The 21,055-nt window shown below is 43.5% G+C and overlaps 1 protein-coding gene across 2 annotated transcripts in view; it reads left to right on the top strand.

Moving 5' to 3' along the window:
• Positions 1-14,011, top strand: part of smoc1 (SPARC related modular calcium binding 1) — a 305,052-nt gene extending 291,041 nt beyond the window's left edge. For both annotated transcript variants that reach the window (XM_070878895.1, XM_070878894.1), the window contains exon 13: positions 13,460-14,011. In XM_070878895.1, coding sequence (XP_070734996.1) covers positions 13,460-13,476 — 17 coding nt within the window. In that variant the 3' untranslated portion in view covers positions 13,477-14,011. The remainder of the gene's footprint in view (positions 1-13,459) is intronic.
• The last annotated feature ends 7,044 nt before the right edge of the window (positions 14,012-21,055 follow it).

Raw genomic sequence — 21,055 nt, 5'->3', positions numbered from 1 at the left:
AGCGAACACACGATCAAAGAGCGGTCGTGTGTTTAGAAGCCTTGTGGAGGAAAGGAGAAAGGAGGCTGCAGTGCTTCAGGGAGAAAGTTCCAAAGAGTAGGGACATAGTGAGTGATGGATCAGCGTCCAATTCTGGAGTTGGGAGGACAACCAGTCAGAGGAGCAGAGAGTGCAGGAGAACCAATGGGAAACTTGAGTCAGAGGGGCAAAGGGGCCAGGCTGGGGCATATGGCTGGTGAACACTGTTCAGAGAAGATGACTGGCACATTGCAGGGTTTGGAAAATTATTCTGCACAATGTTCAAACTAAACAGAGCTGCAGTGGGAGCAGGTGAGGTTTCCTATAGCTAGCTGCACCCTCACTTGTTTTTCCACCAGGATTTAAGTAATAATGGAGCGCGGGAGACATCTTTCTATGCCCAGTTGAACTGACAGATAACACCCAGCTGTACTATACTGTGCTTTAGTTTATAAACTTAGGCTGGGTCTATTTTGCCTTTATACAGCTCAGTTCACTTTCTCCAGACATTCCCCAAGAACTTTACAACCAGTGAATTACTTCTGAAGTCACTGTTGTTATGTAGGTAAACAAGGCAGCCAATTTGTGCAGAGCAAATGAGCGAATGATGAGTTTATCTGCCAGCTTCTCCTCATCATTCATCATTTTAAATCCCCAAATCTTGTGACTGTTTTCTGAACCTATTACAGCGTACTTTTAGAGGGAGAGCACCCAAAATTGCACAGAGTGTTGCAAATGCCACCTTATCGATGAGTTACACCAGGGTGTTGTATCTTTCTATGATCAATAATCAAATGCCCCGATGACCCAGCACCATACTTCAGCAGCCTCGTAGTGAACAGGCTGGCACTGACTGGATATTTTCAGCAAACAGTTGATAATCAGAAACAAATCTTTTTCCATTGTTGCTGGTGACCACCCATCCACCCTGTACAGATGTTTCATGTTTCCTGTTCTATTGCGCATTACTTCTCATTTATCCACATTAAGCACCAGCTGCCATTTCTTAACCCATCTACTTAACTTGTCCAGTTCCCTTTGAATGCTATCAATCTGCCTTGCATAGGTCACCTGGCCACATAGCTTGGTGTCATCAGCAAATTTATGTCACCGGAAGTGGTCTCTTCCATTAGCATTGATAAATCGTTTGGGCAGCCAGGGAGACTGGATAACTCATCTGGACACATAGCCCCCACAAATCATGACTTATCCTCCTGTCCTGAACTCTACTTTCTATTGCCAATTTTAAATTCAGCCAGCTAATTTGAATTAATGCTACATTTTTTTTTCTTTAAACACCTCCGCTGAACTTTATCAAGTGCATATAAAAATACATATATTATATATAATATATAAAATATACTTAGAAGTAGGTCTCATCAACAAACTTAGGCCTAGAAATTGGACTAATTAGCGCCTCCCATTATTGCCTCTGGGGGAGGGGAGGGGCTGTAATGGAGCGCTAATCCAGGTTCTGACCGGGCAAGGCAATGCCGCCATATTCAGCGGGAGGTTTGTGGCGGCGGAACGGCGTTGCGCCCCGATCTCTTTCACCTGGAGATCGTGACATCATCACCGTGCACATCACCCCGGTAGTGGCGTGGACCCGAACTTGCTTTCCGCCCCCTGCAGCATCGCCGGGCGAAAACACCGACAACTGAAGGAGGCATCCATCGGGAAGCCGGGCTCTTCGGGGGCGATATTTAAAGGCAAGGTGGCCGAGGTAAGTACAAAAAAAAAATTACCTTCTCTCTTTCAGGTTTATGGCCGGTTTTCTTTGCCCATGACCAGTCAGCCCGGCACCCTGCTTCGGTGCATCACGCCGATTGGGTGGGATCGCGGCTCCTGTTGGGGAGAAGGTACGGTTTTTGAAACTAACAGCCAAAGGATTGAGAAGGAAGTGTACATTAAAGTGGGTGAATTCAATATCAGATCAGGTATAGAAAGAGAAATAAAGAGAGATTGGTTTAAGAGAGCGAGAAAAGAGACAGAAAGGAAAAGTTAAAAAAGAACTTTAAAAATGTGAATGACATTTTTAAACTCTCAAATAACAATTAAAACCTGAAGGAATGAAACTCCACACTTGTAATAATTAATTTTCAGTGCCAGAGGTTGATTGGCAGTAATTAACACTGATCAGGTCATAAAAAGGGTACTTAGACTGAAATGGACCAGACTTAGCTTTCTGTGGCGGGTTTAGTTCGTATCTACTCCGCAAATATAGCAACTTCATGCCATTCAATGCATTTCAATAATGAGGCAGATAGCCAGACACTGTTTTCGCAAAGTTAGCGGGGGTGCAGCCCAACTTGGACAGCAACCTTTGGATATCCACATTTAACCGTGTATCTGCCCTTCACCTGAAGTTGCTGTACCATTTGCACATAAATAACGGCGACGCCATTAGCCTCACCATTATTTTTACAGCAGGTTCCGACCCTATATTTATGTTTGTGGCTGTGCCTCAGTTAGCTGCAGACAGATCCTGCCATCTGAGCATGTGCAGTGTGCGTAGTTTCCCAGGATGCATCCGTAGCATATGTTAGCTCAACTACTGCCATCTTTCTCTTCAGCTTTGAAAATGACTAAATAATTTGACTGAATTTATTAATTCAGTCGAAAATAATCAACATTAGATGTCTTTTATTGATGTGGGGATGGGAGAATTTTTAATCAGCAGTACTTATCTTTCTCGGTCAATTTATGTTCAATTATTGAATTTAGGAATGTCACATTAAATTAAGTTGCACCGTATAATTTCTAGTTTGGGCCATGTCATTTGCTAGGAGTTCAGCTGTTGTTTCTGCATTGAAGAAATTAGCGCCAGTCAGTTAGTATCTGTGTATGATATGAAATTGATCAATATAACAAAAGTGACTCTTCAACATGTAAGTGATGCCAGTGTCGTGTTAATGGTTCAGTCGTGACTGAAAAAATATTTAAAGCAACTGTAAAACAGATCATTCAATCCCGACTCAGTGATATTGTATCCCAACTGCAAATCTGACATGAGGCTTCTAATGAAGCTCTTCTGATCCATAAGCCACCAATACTTCCTTTCCAAGATGTGAAGTGATTCATTTTTTTTACCAAAGTCAACATTTTCAAACTTAGGTTGCAAGTTCCTCCCACTTGTAGATCCAGGAAGAAGCCCAGCATTATCCCACCAACCTTGACACACATACGTGTGAGCAATGACCACCTTTAGAACAAATACGAAATATTGTACATCTCTCTGATGGAAAAGAACATGGAAGAAGTAGGACTTTGGGTTTATTTTTCATTCTGATATGTCACCCTGGCGATTATGAGGAACTTTTAATAAGTGCAAAGATATTTGTTTTGAAATAATGCCATCTTCAACCCTGATGTACAGGAGGCCCTCTGAGCTCCCTGGCCAAGACTATCACACTTGAATGAACCTTTCATCTAGATTGTCAGTGAATGAAGAAAATAGATGCAGAAATTATGAACTGAATGTCAAAAGTTGAGTAAGTGAGAGGCCAACTCAGAGTGGGACTGACATTGCATTTGCCATGGTGGATAACTCAAACAAAAACCTGTGCCACCAGTTACCAGCTTTGGTTCCAAACTCAACTCTACTCCCTCAGTGTTTGATTCAAAATGATTTATTTGTAGAGGATGATCTCAGTGTTGTTGTATATCAGATGGAACAGCAGCAGAAAGTTAATACAACAACAATTGACCCTGTTGAGAGAATGAAGAGGGGGTGACAGATTTAATCAACCCAGTGCAAATTATTTCAGCCTGTTTTCAGTTATTGGAGTGGGGATGGCCTGGATTTCACATGGACCTACTTATATTACTATTGACCAGAACCTATCCAAACTGCTCATTTACGCTCCCAAGGAGTCCAAGGGGTGTTAAGGAGATCAACACCAAAAGAACAGCTTTAAAAAGGAGCTTGGCTCCTGACAATGTATTTTACTAAATTGGCACCAATTCAGCAAAATTTTAGTTTTAGTGCATGGAGCATAAGCTCAGTTTTATGGATCTAAATTTTACCAACTGAGATTTACGGAGAAGCCTAACTCCACCCACAGCAAATCTACACAGTAGATGCCTATCATGAGGAGCCATAAATGGGTACAAGTAAGCAGGTATTAACCCAAGTTCCTTGAGCTAAAATGAGTTGGTCAGGTTGTTCCATGCTCCAAAGGCAGTCAAACTCTGCCTGAATATTGAGCTTAAAAATGCAAATTTCTATTTAAATAGATTTCTTAAAAATAAACACATAAGTCTTAATGTGCAGAAAACACCACCAGAACTTCCATTTTGTAATTTGGAAGGAGCTAGCTATGCCACATGCAGTTGGTACAATGATACAGAAGCCTACACCTTTCTCATTGAAGATTTAATGAACTGAGGAGAGCTGTACAATGCTATTAATTTGAATACTGGCTTTTCACCACTGGGAGATACAAGTCCAGTCCACACCAATGGAATAAAGGTTTCCTCTGACTGTTGGCTGTAAGGTTCCTGCATGAAATGAATTTGGGAAGTTTCAACCCAGTTGCTAATGGCCTTAGTCCACACCATAGATTGTCCACAATGTTTTACAAATTTTTGTAATAAAACGGGCCAAGATAGAATCATAGAAACCATAGAAATTTACAGCACGGAAGGAGGCCATTGAGGCCCATTGTGTCCGCGCCGGCCGACAAAGATCTATCCAGCCTAATCTTACTTTCCAGCTCTAGGTCCGTAGCCCTGTAGGTTACAGCACTTCAAGTGCACAGCCAAGTACTTTTTAAATGTGGTGAGAGTTTCTGCCTCCAGCACCTTTTAGGCAGTGAGTTTCAGACCCCCACTACCGTCTGGGTAAATACATTTTCCCTCAAATCCCCTCTAAGCCTCCTACCAATTACTTTAAATCTATGTCCCCTGGTTATTGACTCTTCTGCTAAGGGAAATAGGCCCTTCCTATCCACTCTATCTAAGCCCCTCATAATTTTATACAGCTCAATCAGGTCTCCCCTCAGCCTCCTCTGTTCCAAAGAAAGCAAACCCAGCCTATCCAATCTTTCCTCATAGCTAAAATTCTCCAATCCAGGAAACATCCTCGTAAATCTCCTCTGTACCCTCTCTAGTGATGCTTCACATTGGAGAGTTTTGATGCCAAGCACCAATAGTTGGGAGAGATAACCAAATGCACAATTGAAAAAAATTGGTTTTGAGAAGATGTTTGAAAGCTGGAAGAGAAGTAGCAAGGTGATGAGTTTAGGGAGAGAGTTACAGAGATTAATGCCAAGGTGGCTGTAGGCTTTGCCACTGAGGAGGAGCAGTGGGAGGGTGGTTGGACAGGACCAAGGCTATGCATTGTGATACGAATTCAGTGCATTGGAGGATAGAGCAAGAATGTGTGTTGTCATCTGTCTGTCTATGTATTCCTGAATTCTTTTACAGCCCTCTTCTCAGTTTGCTGAACCCAGAATTTTTGTGTTGGTTATTTTTTTTTCTTCACAAACGAGCTTAGAATGTTAAAGTTGCATTAGGATGGAATACTTTGTGCATTGTCGAAGTAGTGAAATCCTTCTTTCCAGGATCAGATTGTGGAGGGTTTCATCTGCAACAGCTGCAAGCTGGACGATTCACTCCAGGCTGAAGTGGTCAGCCTTAGTGAACGAGTAAACCATCCATCAAAATATGAGAGAGCAACAAGTTTTTATAGATTATAGATAAAGTATATGGGCAATCCACACTGAGGGGTCAGAATTGGAGAGGAGACCTCGCCAGGTTTTGTAGCTATTGAGGCTCATCGCCGAGAGGAGGAAGGACTATCTCTGTGAAGAATATTGGGGCCCATTTTGACTTTGGGTGATAGTGTAAAATGGGCGCTATAAATTCAGCCACTCGTTATATCTTTCCCGATTTTCAACTAAAATTCATGAGAGATGTATAACGCACGGCTGAATCGATATCACTCATTTTATACCATCACGCAAAGTTAAATGGAAGGAGTAAATTGAAGTCCACCAAATGGAGTTTTAGGAATTAAGAGACAGATTAAAGAGCAGGACTTCGAGGGTTAGTAAACTCAAAGCAGCAGTCAGTATAGGAATAGCTAGATAAGGAAGGCAAATGTGTGGCTGAACTGTAGGTCAAGGAGGGAAGGGTTCAATTTCATGGGAAATTATGACCACTTATGGAAGCGGAGTGGCCTGAACCAAATCAATGGGCTTCACTTTAACAGGGCTGGGGCAATTGCTGTAGAGGAGGATGTAAACTAACATGGCTGGGAGCAGTCACAGAGCAGCACGAGGAAGAAGAAAGGAAAGCAAAAGGGACAAGGTGTCTAGGAAAGGAAAAAGAGAAAAACAGAAAAGTAATAGCGATCAGATCATAAGGAGAAAAATGTAAAAACTAAGGTAACTTTAAAAACATGGAGTCAGATTGAGTGGTATGTGAATTTGTAAAGTATTCGCATGAAATAGGAGGGCTGGACTATGGAAGGGTTTATGTAGAAGCTATAGCAGAGGTGTGACTTAGTTTGGGCATGCCTGGAAACTTCTTATTCTTGGTTATAATGTTTTTAGGGGAGAGAAAGAGGGAAAATGGTGTGCATGGCAGTATTAATAAAGGATTCTATCACTATGCGAGAAATATAAGAATAGTCCAGAGGGATATGTTATGAGAGAATCCAGATGGATAGAGTTAAGGAATAGGAAGGGAAGTGGTACAATACTCTGCATTACACGCTACTAAACAATGTGGATGAGATCGAGGAGAAGATTTGTGGACTGTTTAAAGAACAACATAAGAATAATAGAACAATATTGAGTGAACTAGCCAAAGATAGACCAAGATAAGAACATAAGAAATAGGAGCAGGAGTAGGCCATTAGGCCCCTTGAGCCTGCTCCGCTATTCAATAAGATCATGGCTGATCTGAAAGAACTGTGACCCCGATGTGATAAAAATAGTGTATGTGATCAAAGCTTTTTCATGTGCATCCAAGATTGCTTTCTAAAATCACTATATTACGAGTCCAACAAGGAAAGAAGCAAGGCTTGATATAGTTCTGTGGAATGACAGGGCAAATATCTGATGGAAAAATGGGAGAATAATTGGGAAATAGCAACCACAATATTGCTATTTCAATAGGAAAAAGATAACCGTTGAAGATTAGGATGCTGGAAAAAGGAAAAGTTCAACAAGATAACAAAGAATCTGGCCCAAATTAACTAGGCAGGATGTTAGCAAACAGGAGCATTGATTATCAGTGGGATATCTTCAATGGGAGATAGATAAAGTACAACATAGATATATTACTATAAAAAGAAAGAAAGGTTAAAAAAAAGGGCAGATCTAAAGGTAGAGTTCCATGGGTCAAAATTAAAACTAAACTTAAACTTAAATGGGAAGGATATTATGAGGAATATTGATTGGAGAGGTGAAATGTGCTAAAAGTTAATATGAAAAAAGAAAATAGTAAGCATATAAGTCTATTAGAAACAAAAGAATAATGAGAGAAAGTAGGGTCACTCAGGGATAAAGAGAGAATCTAGTTGTGGAGGATGAAGGTATGGCAGAGATGTTAATTATTTTGTATCATTTTTTACAAACATGGTGGAAAGTGCATGAGAGAAGGACATGGAACGATTGTTTGAGATAACTAGAAGCGGAATTGGTTCAGAAAAAAGTAGCAGAACGCTGTCGTAATGGCAACCTGGGATGGCTGTTGCAGGAAGTCATCGAGAGGAGATGATTGAGACTCTAACCACAATTTTTCAATCTTTAATCAAATTGGGCAGGGTGAATGGAGGGGAGCCAATGTAACACCTTGTGAGAGAAGGAAAAACTAGGTAACTATAGTCCAAACAGTCTGTCAATTGTAGGTAAACTTTGAGGGGGAGAAATTCAGCTGGGGTGAGTTGCTAACGGGGCGCTCAGGCAGCAGCACTGCTGCGGGGTGAATCCTGCGCTGTGCGTCACATTCGCCAGCCCCATCGCGCCGGCGAAAACAGTTCGAGCCTCAGCACCTTTCGCCGTGCAGATCGTGACGTCAATGAGCATGCAACACTCGCTGGGCGCCCGATCTGCAAACTCCAGTAGCGCCTTACCGCCTCGAGCTGACAGCGCCAGGGAGTGGAGGCGTGAACAAGCTGGCTGGCGGGGCGCTACTTAAAGGCATGCGCCCCAGTACTTCCATTCCAAAGGTCATTTATTCGTGCCAGAGAGCGCAGGATGTAATTACAGCCAGATAAATGTTGATTATTCCCAGAGTGCTGTGGGCTGCCAAAGGCCTTTGCATTTCATCCCGCAGCATACCGCCATTCTGCACTTTCCAAATCATTGGGGGCTGGTGTGCAGACTCTAGTGACCCTCTCCTTTAATGGCTGGAAGGCGCCTTCACCAATGCTCACTCCCGATTGCACAACACCTCATATTCGTTATCGCTTGGAGACTAACGCCACTCACCTACGGCATTAGCGCCTGATTTAGTGCTCCCCTGCATTCTTTCAGCACAGAGACTCAATTTCGCGGGTGCTAAACTTACAACTTTAAAAAAGTTGCGCTCCTCCCCCCCCAACCGGGGTGATACCGAATTCCTAGCCTTATATTTCTATAAATTGAGATCAAATTAGTAAGCATTTAAAAATCAAGGATTATCCAGCACAAATTTGTTAAAGGCAAGTCATATAAATAAAAGGAATGCAGTAGATGTAATTTACATGGATTATCAGAAAGCATTTGATAAAAGTGTTTCACAGAAGGCTTGTTTCAAAAGCTGAGGAGTTTGATATGAGAGAAAATATAGAAGAAGTGATAGAATGTTAGTTGATAGACGGAAAACTAGAGGTTAGGGTTAATGGGTGATATACCTGACCTCAGAGTGCTTGATGCTAACATTGGGTGTCAAAAGTGGATGTATGTTCCATTCCATAATTGATGCCCATCAACTCGTTGAGGAATAATATTCATTAAGGGCTAGGAATAAAAAAAAATGACAAGTTTAAAGATATCAGATCCTGGTGCAAAAGGTTAAGTATTTCAGTAATTTTAAGTAATAAAACTTCAATTAGGAAACATTTATGTAAGAAGTCCATTTAAGTATTTGTCATACTTTAATCAGCTCTGCCTTATATTCCAGAACTTACTGCATCAGTCTTTATAAAGTAAAAATGTCAGTTTTACTTCTCATGACTATCTAAGCGCAGTGGTATGACAAATGTTGAGCTCCACCACAAACCAACAGTTTGAATAGCATTCAAAGGACTCTAGCCTTGGAGATTGGCAGATGACATAATGTGCCCTTGTCCCACCTCCAGCTGGACCTATTATTGTATGAAGCCGTATGATTGGCTTAAATGAGCTGGCAGTAGCGCCGCTCCCTTCCCCAGAATAAGTTTGGCTACATCACTGCTGTAGTGAGACTTGACCTTTTCCTTTCCATGTGGCATAGGCTGATGCTCTGGGATGCAGTGGGGAGGAAAAAATCCAACTGAACTGCCAATGCAAGCTCCCCCAGATTCTTGGAGTTTAATTTAGCCAAGGCAACTCCAAAGCTATGGAGACTGCATGTGAATACGGCTCAGTTTCGGAGTGAAGAATGGCAACTCTTAAATAGAAAACTTTTAGGACTTCAGAAAAATCATGAAATTAAAAATGAACCTGTGCATGAACTGAAGTACCAGACATGTAGGGTAGAAATCTGTCTTGGACGCTCGCGCAAAACGGGCAGTATCTCATCGACCGTTGTTATACGCCCAGCCCAATATTCAGTTCCATTGATATAAAGGGAACAGAATATTGCGTGGGTCGTATAATGGGCATATAACGATGAGATACCGCCCTATTTGTGCTCCTACCCAAGATAAATTTCTACCCTATATTGTTGGAGTTTGAAATAAAAACACTTAGATCAATTCAAATCTAGGGTCAGCTAAATGGAGGGTAGTTAAACTCATGTGCACTGGGCCAGATCAGCTCAGTTATTTCTAGATGACAGACTTGGTGTAAGATTATATTTAAACCAGTATGTATGTTGCTGCTGACTCTTCTCATTACTGCCAATTACTAATTTAAAGTTCAACACATGCCCCCTTTTTAAAGGGGCACAACCAATAAAGACTGCAAATTAAAAACAAATTGAAAAGAAATGTAACAAATTAAATTAACTGAACTGCCAATGCAAGCTCCCCCAGATGGGGGATGCCCTCCAGTCCCTCCGGTGCCCACTGGTCGCAGAAGTCCTCGAGCGTGCCGGTGGGCACCGTGTGCTCCATCTCCAGGGACACCCTGGCATGAACGTAGGCACGGAGGAGAAGCAGGCAGTCGGGCTGAACGACCACCCGCTGCCTGGACATGTTGAGATGATCACTAATTCGACGCAAGCCAGCTTCAGTACAAGGAAATACATTTCTGATGTTAGCAACCTCAATATTACTTAGAAAGCAAATAATTTGTATTTGCTTCGCAAACAAGAGAAAGAAATGTCAGCATTTTGTGCATCATAAAAGGCTGTGTTAATAATATTAAATTAGAATGGCTGGATGGCCATTAATCTGCTTCCCAGCCATGGCAGAATCAGGTGTCTGGGGAAGTGAAACATGAAAATAATTGCTTCTGACAAGATGTTTTATTCATCACATATTTATTTTATTATGCTCAGCTGCCATTGTCTAAAGAGGCAAGTATGGCATAGATTAGAAAACTATTCCCTGCTAAGTTTCTACGGGGTACAATTTACTCATTACGCAAAATTTCCCAGAAGTTCACCTTCTCAGAAACATCTGGATCCAATCTGATCTCTGTCAAAAAAGCTCTTGCTAAATGCCAGCTCTGCTACCAGTTTTTCAGCTACTAACAGGCTGAAGCCATTCATGTTCCACTGGGGACACACTGCTTCACCCGTCATATCAAAACATTGTTTCAAACAAAAAATAATAATACACGAGCGGTGGGTTCATTCAAGGAATTTCCTGGACTGGGTCAATGTTCTGCCGCTGTGTACAAATTGTTACGGATATTTTAATTAGGGCTGGACTCAACCCCCGAAAGATTGCACATCTAGTCGACACCAACGGACCCTGGGAGATGCAAGATATTGGAGGGTTCATTTATTTTTGCCAGCACCCAGGGATTATTCCCTTACTTCTTTAGCATCTATCGGGATCTCAATTTAATGGTCTAGAAATTGGGCCACTTACTGCCACGAGTTACTGCCATGGTCCGGTCAAAAAATGGCAGCTGTCACTTTAGCGTCGTTCTTTGGCGTGGGACTCAGCGGCTACTTTGGTGAGGGCCTTGACCACTGGTCTGAGGTCAGGAAGCTTCTTTGGGCACTGGTGGGGCACGGCCTCAGTGATGTGATCTCACATCGTTCTTTCTGGAGGGCCTCCTGGCCCCTGTGGGTAGAGCACCTCTCTTGCAGTGTTGACCCCCTGCACAAAGTTGGAGTGCTGCGTGCGAGACGCTGGGTGCCCTTCTCTGTCTTGCTGAGCCATTTGTGTTAGTGCTGAAGCACTTTTCCAATTTTTTCAGAATTCAGCTTTAAGAGCTTTGGGAACTCTTTTTAATGCTAATTTTTTTTCAGAAGGCAGTTGAGCTGTAAGGGCTAAAAACTACCTGTTACATCATAATTTTTTTCATCTCAGAAGGAATTGCCCCTTTAAGAAACAGACAATGCTTTCTGAAATCACAGCCTTGCTTTAAGAGAAGGCTATTCTAGCTGCAACTATGTGTTGGCCATGCTACATTGGGGCCTGCTGTAGGGACCATCACCACCAGGACGGCATTGCACAGAGTTAAGCGCTGGGATAATGTTAATTAGTCTTCAGTGCCAATTTTTCGGTCCTGCAAGTGCCACCATTTTCGGCGGCCGTTAACATCAGCCCGCGGTGGCACCGGCAGCTTTTGTGACAATCATGAATTCTAAGGCAATGTCTTTTCCAACTGCTTAGATGTGACCATTAAAGTCAAATGTCCCACCTGGGTTTGAACCCAAAGGCAGAAATACTGCAGTCCAAGTTGTAATATATTTGCTTCATAGGTTTTTTGCTTAAGAATTCATAGCAACACATTGCTATTAAGAACTAGTTGGTTTATTAACAAAGGTTTAACAATCATACTACACATTACCAGTTCATCCACTAGGCTCACAACTGCATACCTCATCGTGGATGACCTAGATCCAACTGACTGGAGTTTTATTAAGTCTTGTGAATACCACGTGACTGGCTGAGCCACTCACAATGTAACGGCTCTACAAACCTATGAGCATACTCACAGTTGCATACATTACACAAGTCAATAGACGAAGTATTAGCATTAGGCAAAAGCTGTAGATCATATTTTATGTCAGCCAGAATGTTTTTATTTTATATTTTATAAAGTAAATGTTCCCTTCTTGATCTCAGGCTTTTCTTTTTTGTACTTTCCCCTCTCTTTTCCATTCTTACTTGCCTCTCCCAACCAACATCATTAAAACAGATTATGTGGTCAGTATCACATTATATGTGTGGGAGCTTGCTGTGCACAATCGGCTGCTGAGCTTCCTACATTACAACAGTGACTACACTTAAAAAGTACTTCATTGGCTGTAAAGCACTTTGGAATGTCCTGAGGTGATGAAAAGTGCTGTAGAAATGCAAGTCTCGTTTTTTCCCTAAATATGTTCAAAATGGCTGAGCTCAAGTGTCTTCAGATTTAAAATTCTGCCAGTAATTCCTCAACCAGGCAGTATAGGGAAGCACTAATAATGCAGGCCATGTGCCTCCCATAAGAATGGAGGGGGGCAGGTGTCTTCATGACCCAGTGTTTTATCCAGTTTCAGAATGGCCTTCTTAAATTCTCAAGAGTAGATCACCTTTTTGTCTTCTCCGTATTACTTGGCAAGAAATAACTTAAAGATAAAGCCCATTTTTTTAAGAAAGACTTATGACTACATTTTCAAAGCCTAGATATTTGTAATTAAAAGGGATATCTGTTTTCAGTACTCCTTCTGTTCAAGAGTGTGTCATGTTGGAAAAGTTGTGAAATATTGAACTTTTGAGATGGTGAAGTAATTCACTGGCACATCACATATCAAGTAATAAGATATGGATTTGCAACTGTGATTCCTGGAATGATGAATTCTCAACTGCCATTGGAGATGAACCGAACAAAGAGGGTGGATACATCATACAAGAAGGGGATGTCACTTTGTACTGTTCTTGTCCTACTCCTTATAGATTGGCTATAGAGTGACATTGATGGAGCAATGAGGAGAGACCTCCCGCCCTGTTTTCTTGGTCAGGCAGTGTGTATTCAATGGTGGAGAGGGCAAGAAAATATACAACCAGATTTGCATGCTTTGAGAATTGCATGTGTAATTGCTGTTTTTATTATCAAGTTGAAGATGACCGACAGTAACTATCTGAGTAGTAATGCTATGCCAGACTAAATACTAATGTATTTTCATTTGTTTTTGTTTGTAGTAGGACGCTTGGTGTGAAGGACAAAGTGGAGCCTTGAGGGGAGATAGTGGATAGAACCAGTGCTTCTATAAGTGGGCACGACAAAATGGCAATAACCTGAATGCAAGAAGTGTCGCCAAAAGTTTGCACTTTTAAAAAAAATGTATACCATTATAGATTGATTATAGAAGAAAGATGCAAGTTTCTAAACAGCTACTGATTTTTTTTTTAAAAGTTAAACCTTAGTGGTTTGGACAGAACAAAACTTGAGATATTTAATTGTACAGTTCTGATGTACAGTTGGTTGCATCACTGCGTCTGTGGCATTTAGTGCTGCCCTTGTCCTTAATCACATACAATGTATGTGTGGTTTCTATAATCAACAGGTTTTTCATTGACAGATTCTTTGTTGCTAATTTTAGTCACAACCTAAGGAACAAAGTACGACTAGTGAAAAAGACTGTTAGAACAGAAGAGAGCTCTACTCCAATGGCTAATGGAAGCAATGTCTTGTAGATGTCGAAAGCTTACAAAAAATATTCAATCTTCTGGCTTTTTTTCCATTACAGATAAAATGCATATTGTTTTCCAACACAGTGCATTACTGATTTACTAATAAAACTGTATAGAATGAAGACCTTGCATGTTTTATTGATTATATCATTATCTGTAGGGTCCCTTATTCCAAAGTCTCAAAGCTTTATAAGGCCAAAATGGCTCAATTTTGAAAGAATGGTTGCAATGACAGGTGGAGAATTTCTGATTTTGGCCTCCCCCTTCCCCCGAATCAGACAACTAATCGAACTAACGACTCAGTGAATTTGTTAACTATTTAAAAATAAAGTTAAAGAAGCAAGCAACCTTTGGTTTAGGTGGTACGAAGGCTTTTGTGACACAGTTTTCAGCCATTGTGCTCCACTTGATACAGGAGTTATTTTTTTCAATAACTTTTATCAACATTTTGGAATGAATCTTCACACCAACAATAATAGACTAAACAAGTGGCCTATTAAACATTAGAAACTAACTAGCCCAATCTACTTGAATTTTAATCCCTGGCTAGGGCAAAAAAAACCTCCTAATTTCCAGTTAGAATATTGAAGGTGATATATCTCAGTAAATTTCAGTCTTACGTACAACGTGCATCAAACTGTCCATTGCACAAAATAATCTTGTCACACTTTTCTGGTGGGTTTAATTTCAGCTTCCACTTACATCACTTCCTCTCTCAAACTTCTTTCATATCTTTCAACTTACAATGTCACGTGAGAGGCACTGGCAATAATCTAGATTTGCTTCAGTATCTAACCAGCCATTCTACTACACACGCACACTGTTTACCCAGCTATGGAAAATTATGTCAATAGCACTGTGGCAGGCTAACTCAGATCTGTGCCCAGTGTTTCACATTGCATCTCCTCATGCTTTAGGAGTGACCAAGCATTAATAACAGATTTGAATTGAGGTTTTGTGTACAGCAGTTAAAGATTATAAAGAAACAAACAGATGGAGAGAACTTCGGCCCGGAAATCCTTCCAATTGGGATCCTGGCAGTTACGCCAGGATTGTGCTGGATGGTGCTTTCTGGCACTGGTCCAGGCGGCTGCAATTGCTACTTCGGGCACTTCTCTGGTGCCAACATCCTTATGCCAGCTAGAAAGTCCAGAGCCAAAACCCAGGCAATAGAACTTTTGGCCATCTGACGAGGTGGCTGATCAGCATTCATTTTTTTTAAAGAAAATTTAAAATTCTTTGGAGATTCAGGCCGCTTGCTTGGCATAGAACTCACCAGTAGGGCCCACTAATGGCCTGGTGGAAGCTGGTACCAGCTGCCATAATTGGATCCAGGCTTAAGGAGGTCCCATCCCTGCTTGAGGCTTATGTTGTAAGTAGCAAATGGAAGTTCTGCCCATTATAAGACTAAGAGCAACCGGCAGAGACCTAGGTGCTGAAATTGGTTGAACAGATGGTCCGCCTGTTTTTCAGTGGCCCGGGCGGTGCGTCGTTTTTTACCGCCCAGTACCGCTGGAGCGGAGTGTGCGGGAATTTCATCCCACTATTCTCGGTGGTGAGTGGAGTGCTGCCGGCAGTGTGCGGTGGAGAAGTCTTTTCACTCGAGAATTTTCGGCTCTCGAGTTGTGAGCACATGCATGCTGCTGTGAACCTCCGCCCCACCCCCTCCCCCGAGCGAGAGCCAGAGACCTGATGCACAGGTATGAGTTTAACCTTAAATGCATTGCTCTTAATGTAGAGTTCTCTAAATTATTACTTATTTTAATAATGAATGTGCTTTCAATGTGTGGAGGACAGCATGTTGGTGTCTGATCCCATGCTGTATAACGGAACGTCCATAGTTGGTACGTTTAATTGTGTTTCCATTATTTGTGTATCTCCCATTCACCAGACAATCCTCTGAAAGTCAGAGGTACATTGCATCAATGTTTCTCTACTCTCTCCCCTACTCATGACATTGTGGGGTGGCCTGAGATCGGTGCGGGGGTGGTATCGCTGCGGTGTGGGGGTGGGGGCTGAGATCACTGTGGGGGGAAGAGACTGGGTGGGGGGGGGTTGAGAGAGACTTGGGTGTAGGAGAGACTGGGGGGCGAGAGACAAAATTTTTATTAAAGTTAAAGATGACCTGTCAGCTCTGTCTACATACCGCCCACTGAAGATTGACTTAAAACCACCTTTCCAGGACGGCCTGCAGCTCCGGTGGTATGTCGGTGAGAAGTCACGAATTTTGTATGTCACCGATGAATTTTCCACCGGGCGGTATGTAGGTGTTTTTTGATGAATTTTGTCATTTTGGGCGGTATGCAGCAGTATATCGACCAATTTCAGCCCCCTAATGTAACCAAGTCTTATCATTTTCCTGAAGGCTCCCCTGGTTTCCTGCCATTAGAAATGACTACCTAATTTCAACCCCTTCCTCATTACCAATAGGCAATGGCATAAAGGTCCATGCATCACCTGGGAAACGTACATAGTTGGGTCTCTGTAAAAAAGGAAGTCAAGTGAGCTGGGATAGCTGTCTGGATGTATGCCCTGGGGTCCATTTAGCACTAACCACCGTGCAGGTAAGCAGTTAGAACCGACCGGCTGATTTACTGGCCAACAGTCCCGCTCCCAGTCCTCTGATTTCCATTTTAACATGCCCTTCTGAGCAGGTGGGAAAGGCACCAGCTCGAAGCCGGTACGGTCCTTCTTTAAATGTGCAGATCGAGGCTCGATTAAGTCATCAGGTGCTGACTGCGATTTAGCCTCTGACCTGAGTAAGGAAGCCGCTGTAGCTTTCCCACTGAGTGAACTCAAGTAGGAATAGGGTCGGAAGCAGAAGGGGCCATTTTTGCCTTTCCTTTGTGGGGCCAGGAGGAGTGGTGCGCAGTCGGCTGGTAGTATGTTATCGAGGTTTGTCTGTTAAACGTGCAGGAGCCTCATTGTACCATGGGAGAACACACATGGTGGGATCACAGTATCCAGTACTCGCAAACAAGGGGTTTATCTTACTATCCCAGGTAATATTTGTTATATATGCATGCCGATGATGTAATTGTTTTGTATTTAAACCCTTGTAAACTGTACTACACTACCACCAGAGGGCCTACCTGTTGGAGTCCCAAGGGATCCCAGCATCCCCTGGGAGCACGGTATATAAGCAGGCCACCCACGAGGTACCTGCACTCTGGAGTCCCATTAAAGGAGCTAAGGTCACACTTGCTCATTGTACACAGTACTCAGCTTCATCCTTTGTTATGAGCTTATCAATTGGGCGACGAGGTAACGAACAACCGCGCAAAAATGCAAAGAACAGTTGGTATCCTGGAGAAGTTCTCAGAAGGGGATGATTGGGAGGCCTTCGTGGAGAGACTCGACCAATACTTTGTGGTCAACGAGTTGCAAGGGAACGCTGCCAAACGAAGGGCGATCCTCCTAACTGTCTGTGGGGTAACAACCTATGGCCTCATGAAGAATCTCCTAGCTCCGGCAAAACCAACAGCTAAATCCTATGAAGAATTGTGTACGCTGGTCCGGGAGCACCTAAATCCTAAGGAAAGCGTTTTGATGGCGAGATATCGATTCTACACGTGTCAACGATTGGACGGCCAGGAAGTGGCGAGCTATGTCGCCGAACTAAGGCGCCTTGCAGAACATTGTGAATTTGAGGGATTCCTAGAGCAAATGCTTAGAGACTTTTGTACTGGGCACCGGCCATGAAGCAGTCCTTCGCAAACTGTTAACCTTTGAAACTCCGAATCTAAGTAAAGCCATAACGATAGCCCAGATATTTATGTCCACCAGCGACAACACCAAACAGATTTCGCAGAGAAAAGAAGTTTCGGCCAGTACTGTGCACAAAGTAACGTCGTTTTTGAGCAGGAATATACATGGCAGAACGTACATGCCGGCTGCTGCTGTATGACCTCAGATCACCCAGAGTCTGCCATCAATCGTTAATGCAAGGCAGTTAACACCTTGTTGGCGTTGTGGAGGTGGTCATCGGCCCCATCAATGCTGCTTCAAGCACTATGTGTGCAACGGTTGCAGAACAATGGGACACCTCCAGTGAATGTGCAGGTGAGCTGCAAACCCTGCAAACCACCATGTTGCAGAGGAAGATCGATCCACTGTGGATCAAACTGAATTGGAGATGTGAACCGAGGAGACAAAAGTGTATGGGGTACAAACATTCAGCACGAAATGTCCACCAATAATGTTGAAAATTGAACTGAACGGAATTCCAGTATCGATTCAGTCGGCCGCGACAATCTTCCAATGGAACAGAGAGCGCCTGCTAAAGTCGGTTCCTCGCACCGTGGTTTTCCAGGATGATATACTGGTTACAGGTCGGGACACCATTGAGCACTTGAAGAATCTGGAAGAGGTTCTTAGCCGGTTGGATCACGTGGGGCTCAGGTTGAAATGCTCGAAGTGTGTTTTCCTGGCACAGGACATTGAATTTTGAGGAAGGAAAATCGTAGCAGACGGCATCAGACCCACTGATGCCAAGACGGAGGCCATCAAGAATGCGGCGAGACCACAGAACGTGACGGAGCTGTGGTCGTTCCTGGAACTCCTTAACTATTTTGGTAATTTCCTACCTGGCATAAGCACCCTACTAGAACCCCTACATGCGCTACTGCGCAAGGGAGGCGACTGGGTGTGGTGAAATTCACAAGAGGCTGCCTTTAAGAAAGCCAGAATTCCGTTGTATTCAAACAAACTGCTTGTCCTATATAACCCTTGTAAAAAATTAGTGCTAGCTTGTGATGCGTCGTCATATGGGGTCGGGTGTGTGTTACAACAGGCTAACGAATCGGGGATTTTGCAATTGGTCGCTTATACATCCAGGAGTTTGTCCAAGGCCGAAAGGGCCTACAGCATGATTAAAAAAGAAGCTCTGGCGTACATTTAAGGGGTAAAAAAAATGCACCAGTACTTATTTGGCCTCAAGTGTGAGTTTGAAACTGACCACAAGCCGCTCATATCACTGTTCTCTGAGAGCAAAGGGATTAACACCAATGCCTCTGCCTGCATCCAAAGATAGGCGCTCACGCTGTCGGCATATAACTATATAATCTGCCACAGACCGGGCACAGAGAACTGCGCAGATGCTCCTAGTAGGCTGCCATTGCCCACCACCAGGGTGGAAATGGCACAGCCAGCGGACTTGCTCATGGTAATGGAGGCATTCAAAACAAAAAGTCCCCCATTACGGCCCGCCAGATCAGAACCTGGACCAGCCAGGATCCTTTACTGTCTTTAGTAAAAAAAACTCTGTCCTCCATGGGAGCTGGTCCAGCGTCCCAGCGGAGATGCAGGAGGCGATTAAGCCGTTCCACAGGTGCAAAGACGAAATGTCCCTGCAGGCAGACTGTCTGCTGTGGAGCAATCGCATGGTCCAAGAAAGGCAGAGATATGTTCATTTGTGAACTGCACAGCACCCACCCAGGCATTGTAATGATGAAAGCCACAGCCAGATCCCATGTATGGTGGCCCGACATCGACTCAGATTTAGAGTCATGCGTGCGCCAGTACAACACTCAGCTGAGTAATGCACCCAGAGAGGCACCGCTAAGTTTGTGGTCATGGTCCTCCAAACCGTGGTCGAGGATTCACGTGAATTATGCGGGCCCATTTCTTGGCAAAATGTTTTTGGTTGCCGTGGACGCTTACTCAAAATGGATTGAATGTGCAATAATGTCTGTAAGCACATCCACGGCCACCATTGAAAGCCTACGAGCCATGTTTGCCACGCACGGCCTACCTGATGCCCTAGTTAGCAACAATGGGTCGTGCTTCACCAGTGCTGAATTCAAGGAATTCATGATCGCAATGGGGTCAAACACGTCACATCTGCCCCGTTCAAGCCCGCATCCAACGGCCAGGCAGAACGGGCAGTTCTGATCATCAAGCAAAGCTTGAAACGTGTATTGGAAGGCTCCCTGCACACCCGGCTGTCTCGAGTGCTGCTCAGCTACCGCACCAGACCCCACTCACTCACCGGAGTCCCCCCAGCCTAGCTGCTCATGAAAAGGGTGCTAAAAACAAGGCTCTCTCTTGTCCACCCTGATCTCCATGATCATGTGGAGAGCAGGCGGCATCAACAAAGTATGTACCATGACCGCATCAAATTTGTTACGCGATATTGAGATCAATGATCCTGTGTTTGTACTCAATTATGGACATAGTCCCAAATGGCTCGCTGGCATGATCACAGCCAAAGAGGGGACTAGGGTGTTTCAGGTCAAATTGGCCAATGGACAAACGCACAGAAAACATTTGAACCAAATCAAATTACGGTTCACCAACAGCTACGAACAACCCGAAGAAGACACCGGCAACTTTGACCCTCCAACACACACAAGTGGAAACTGACATCATGGTTGACCACGAAGCCAAACTCACATCCCCAGCAGCCGGCAAGGCCGGCTGCCCAACAGCCCAGTGAAGAATTAACCATCTCACCCACACCTGCATTTGTACCGAGACAATCGACAAGGGAGCGAAAAGACCCAGATTGTCTCACTTTGTAAATAAGTGTACTATTGACTTCATGGGAGAGTGATATTATGTATTTAACCCTTTATAACCTGTATTACACCACCACCAGAGGGCCCACCTGTTGGAGTCCCAAGGGATCCCAGCATCCCTTGGGAGCACGGTATATAAGCAAGCCACCCACGAGGTACCTGCACTCTGGAGTCTCATTAAAGGAGCTAAGATCACACTTGCTCATTGTACACAGTACTCAGCTTCATCCTTTGTTATGAGCTCATCAGTAATGATGTACTGTAACACTAGATCTGAATGTACCCTCACCCTGTATATACCTTACCTGTACAGCAGAGGGTGTTGCTGCTGGAGACCTAAGGGCCACCTGTACACTGCAGGTAACCCAGTATAAAAGGGAGCTCACCTCTTGGTGTCCTCACTCCAGGAGCTGCAATAAAGGACTACAGTGTGCACAGTTCAAGTGCCATACCCCTGCCTCGTGGAGCCATTAACAGAGTGTCTACATGCACAATAATATTGGCTTAGAAATCCTGGTCGATTGCTTCCTGCGGGCGATCGGCTAAAAAGGGGAAAAAAGATGCGCACTTACCTGTTCCCGCTGAG

This window comes from Pristiophorus japonicus, chromosome 4 (assembly GCF_044704955.1).
Source record: "Pristiophorus japonicus isolate sPriJap1 chromosome 4, sPriJap1.hap1, whole genome shotgun sequence".
Lineage (NCBI taxonomy): Eukaryota > Metazoa > Chordata > Chondrichthyes > Pristiophoridae > Pristiophorus > Pristiophorus japonicus.
This window is presented reverse-complemented; position numbering and strand designations above follow the sequence as displayed.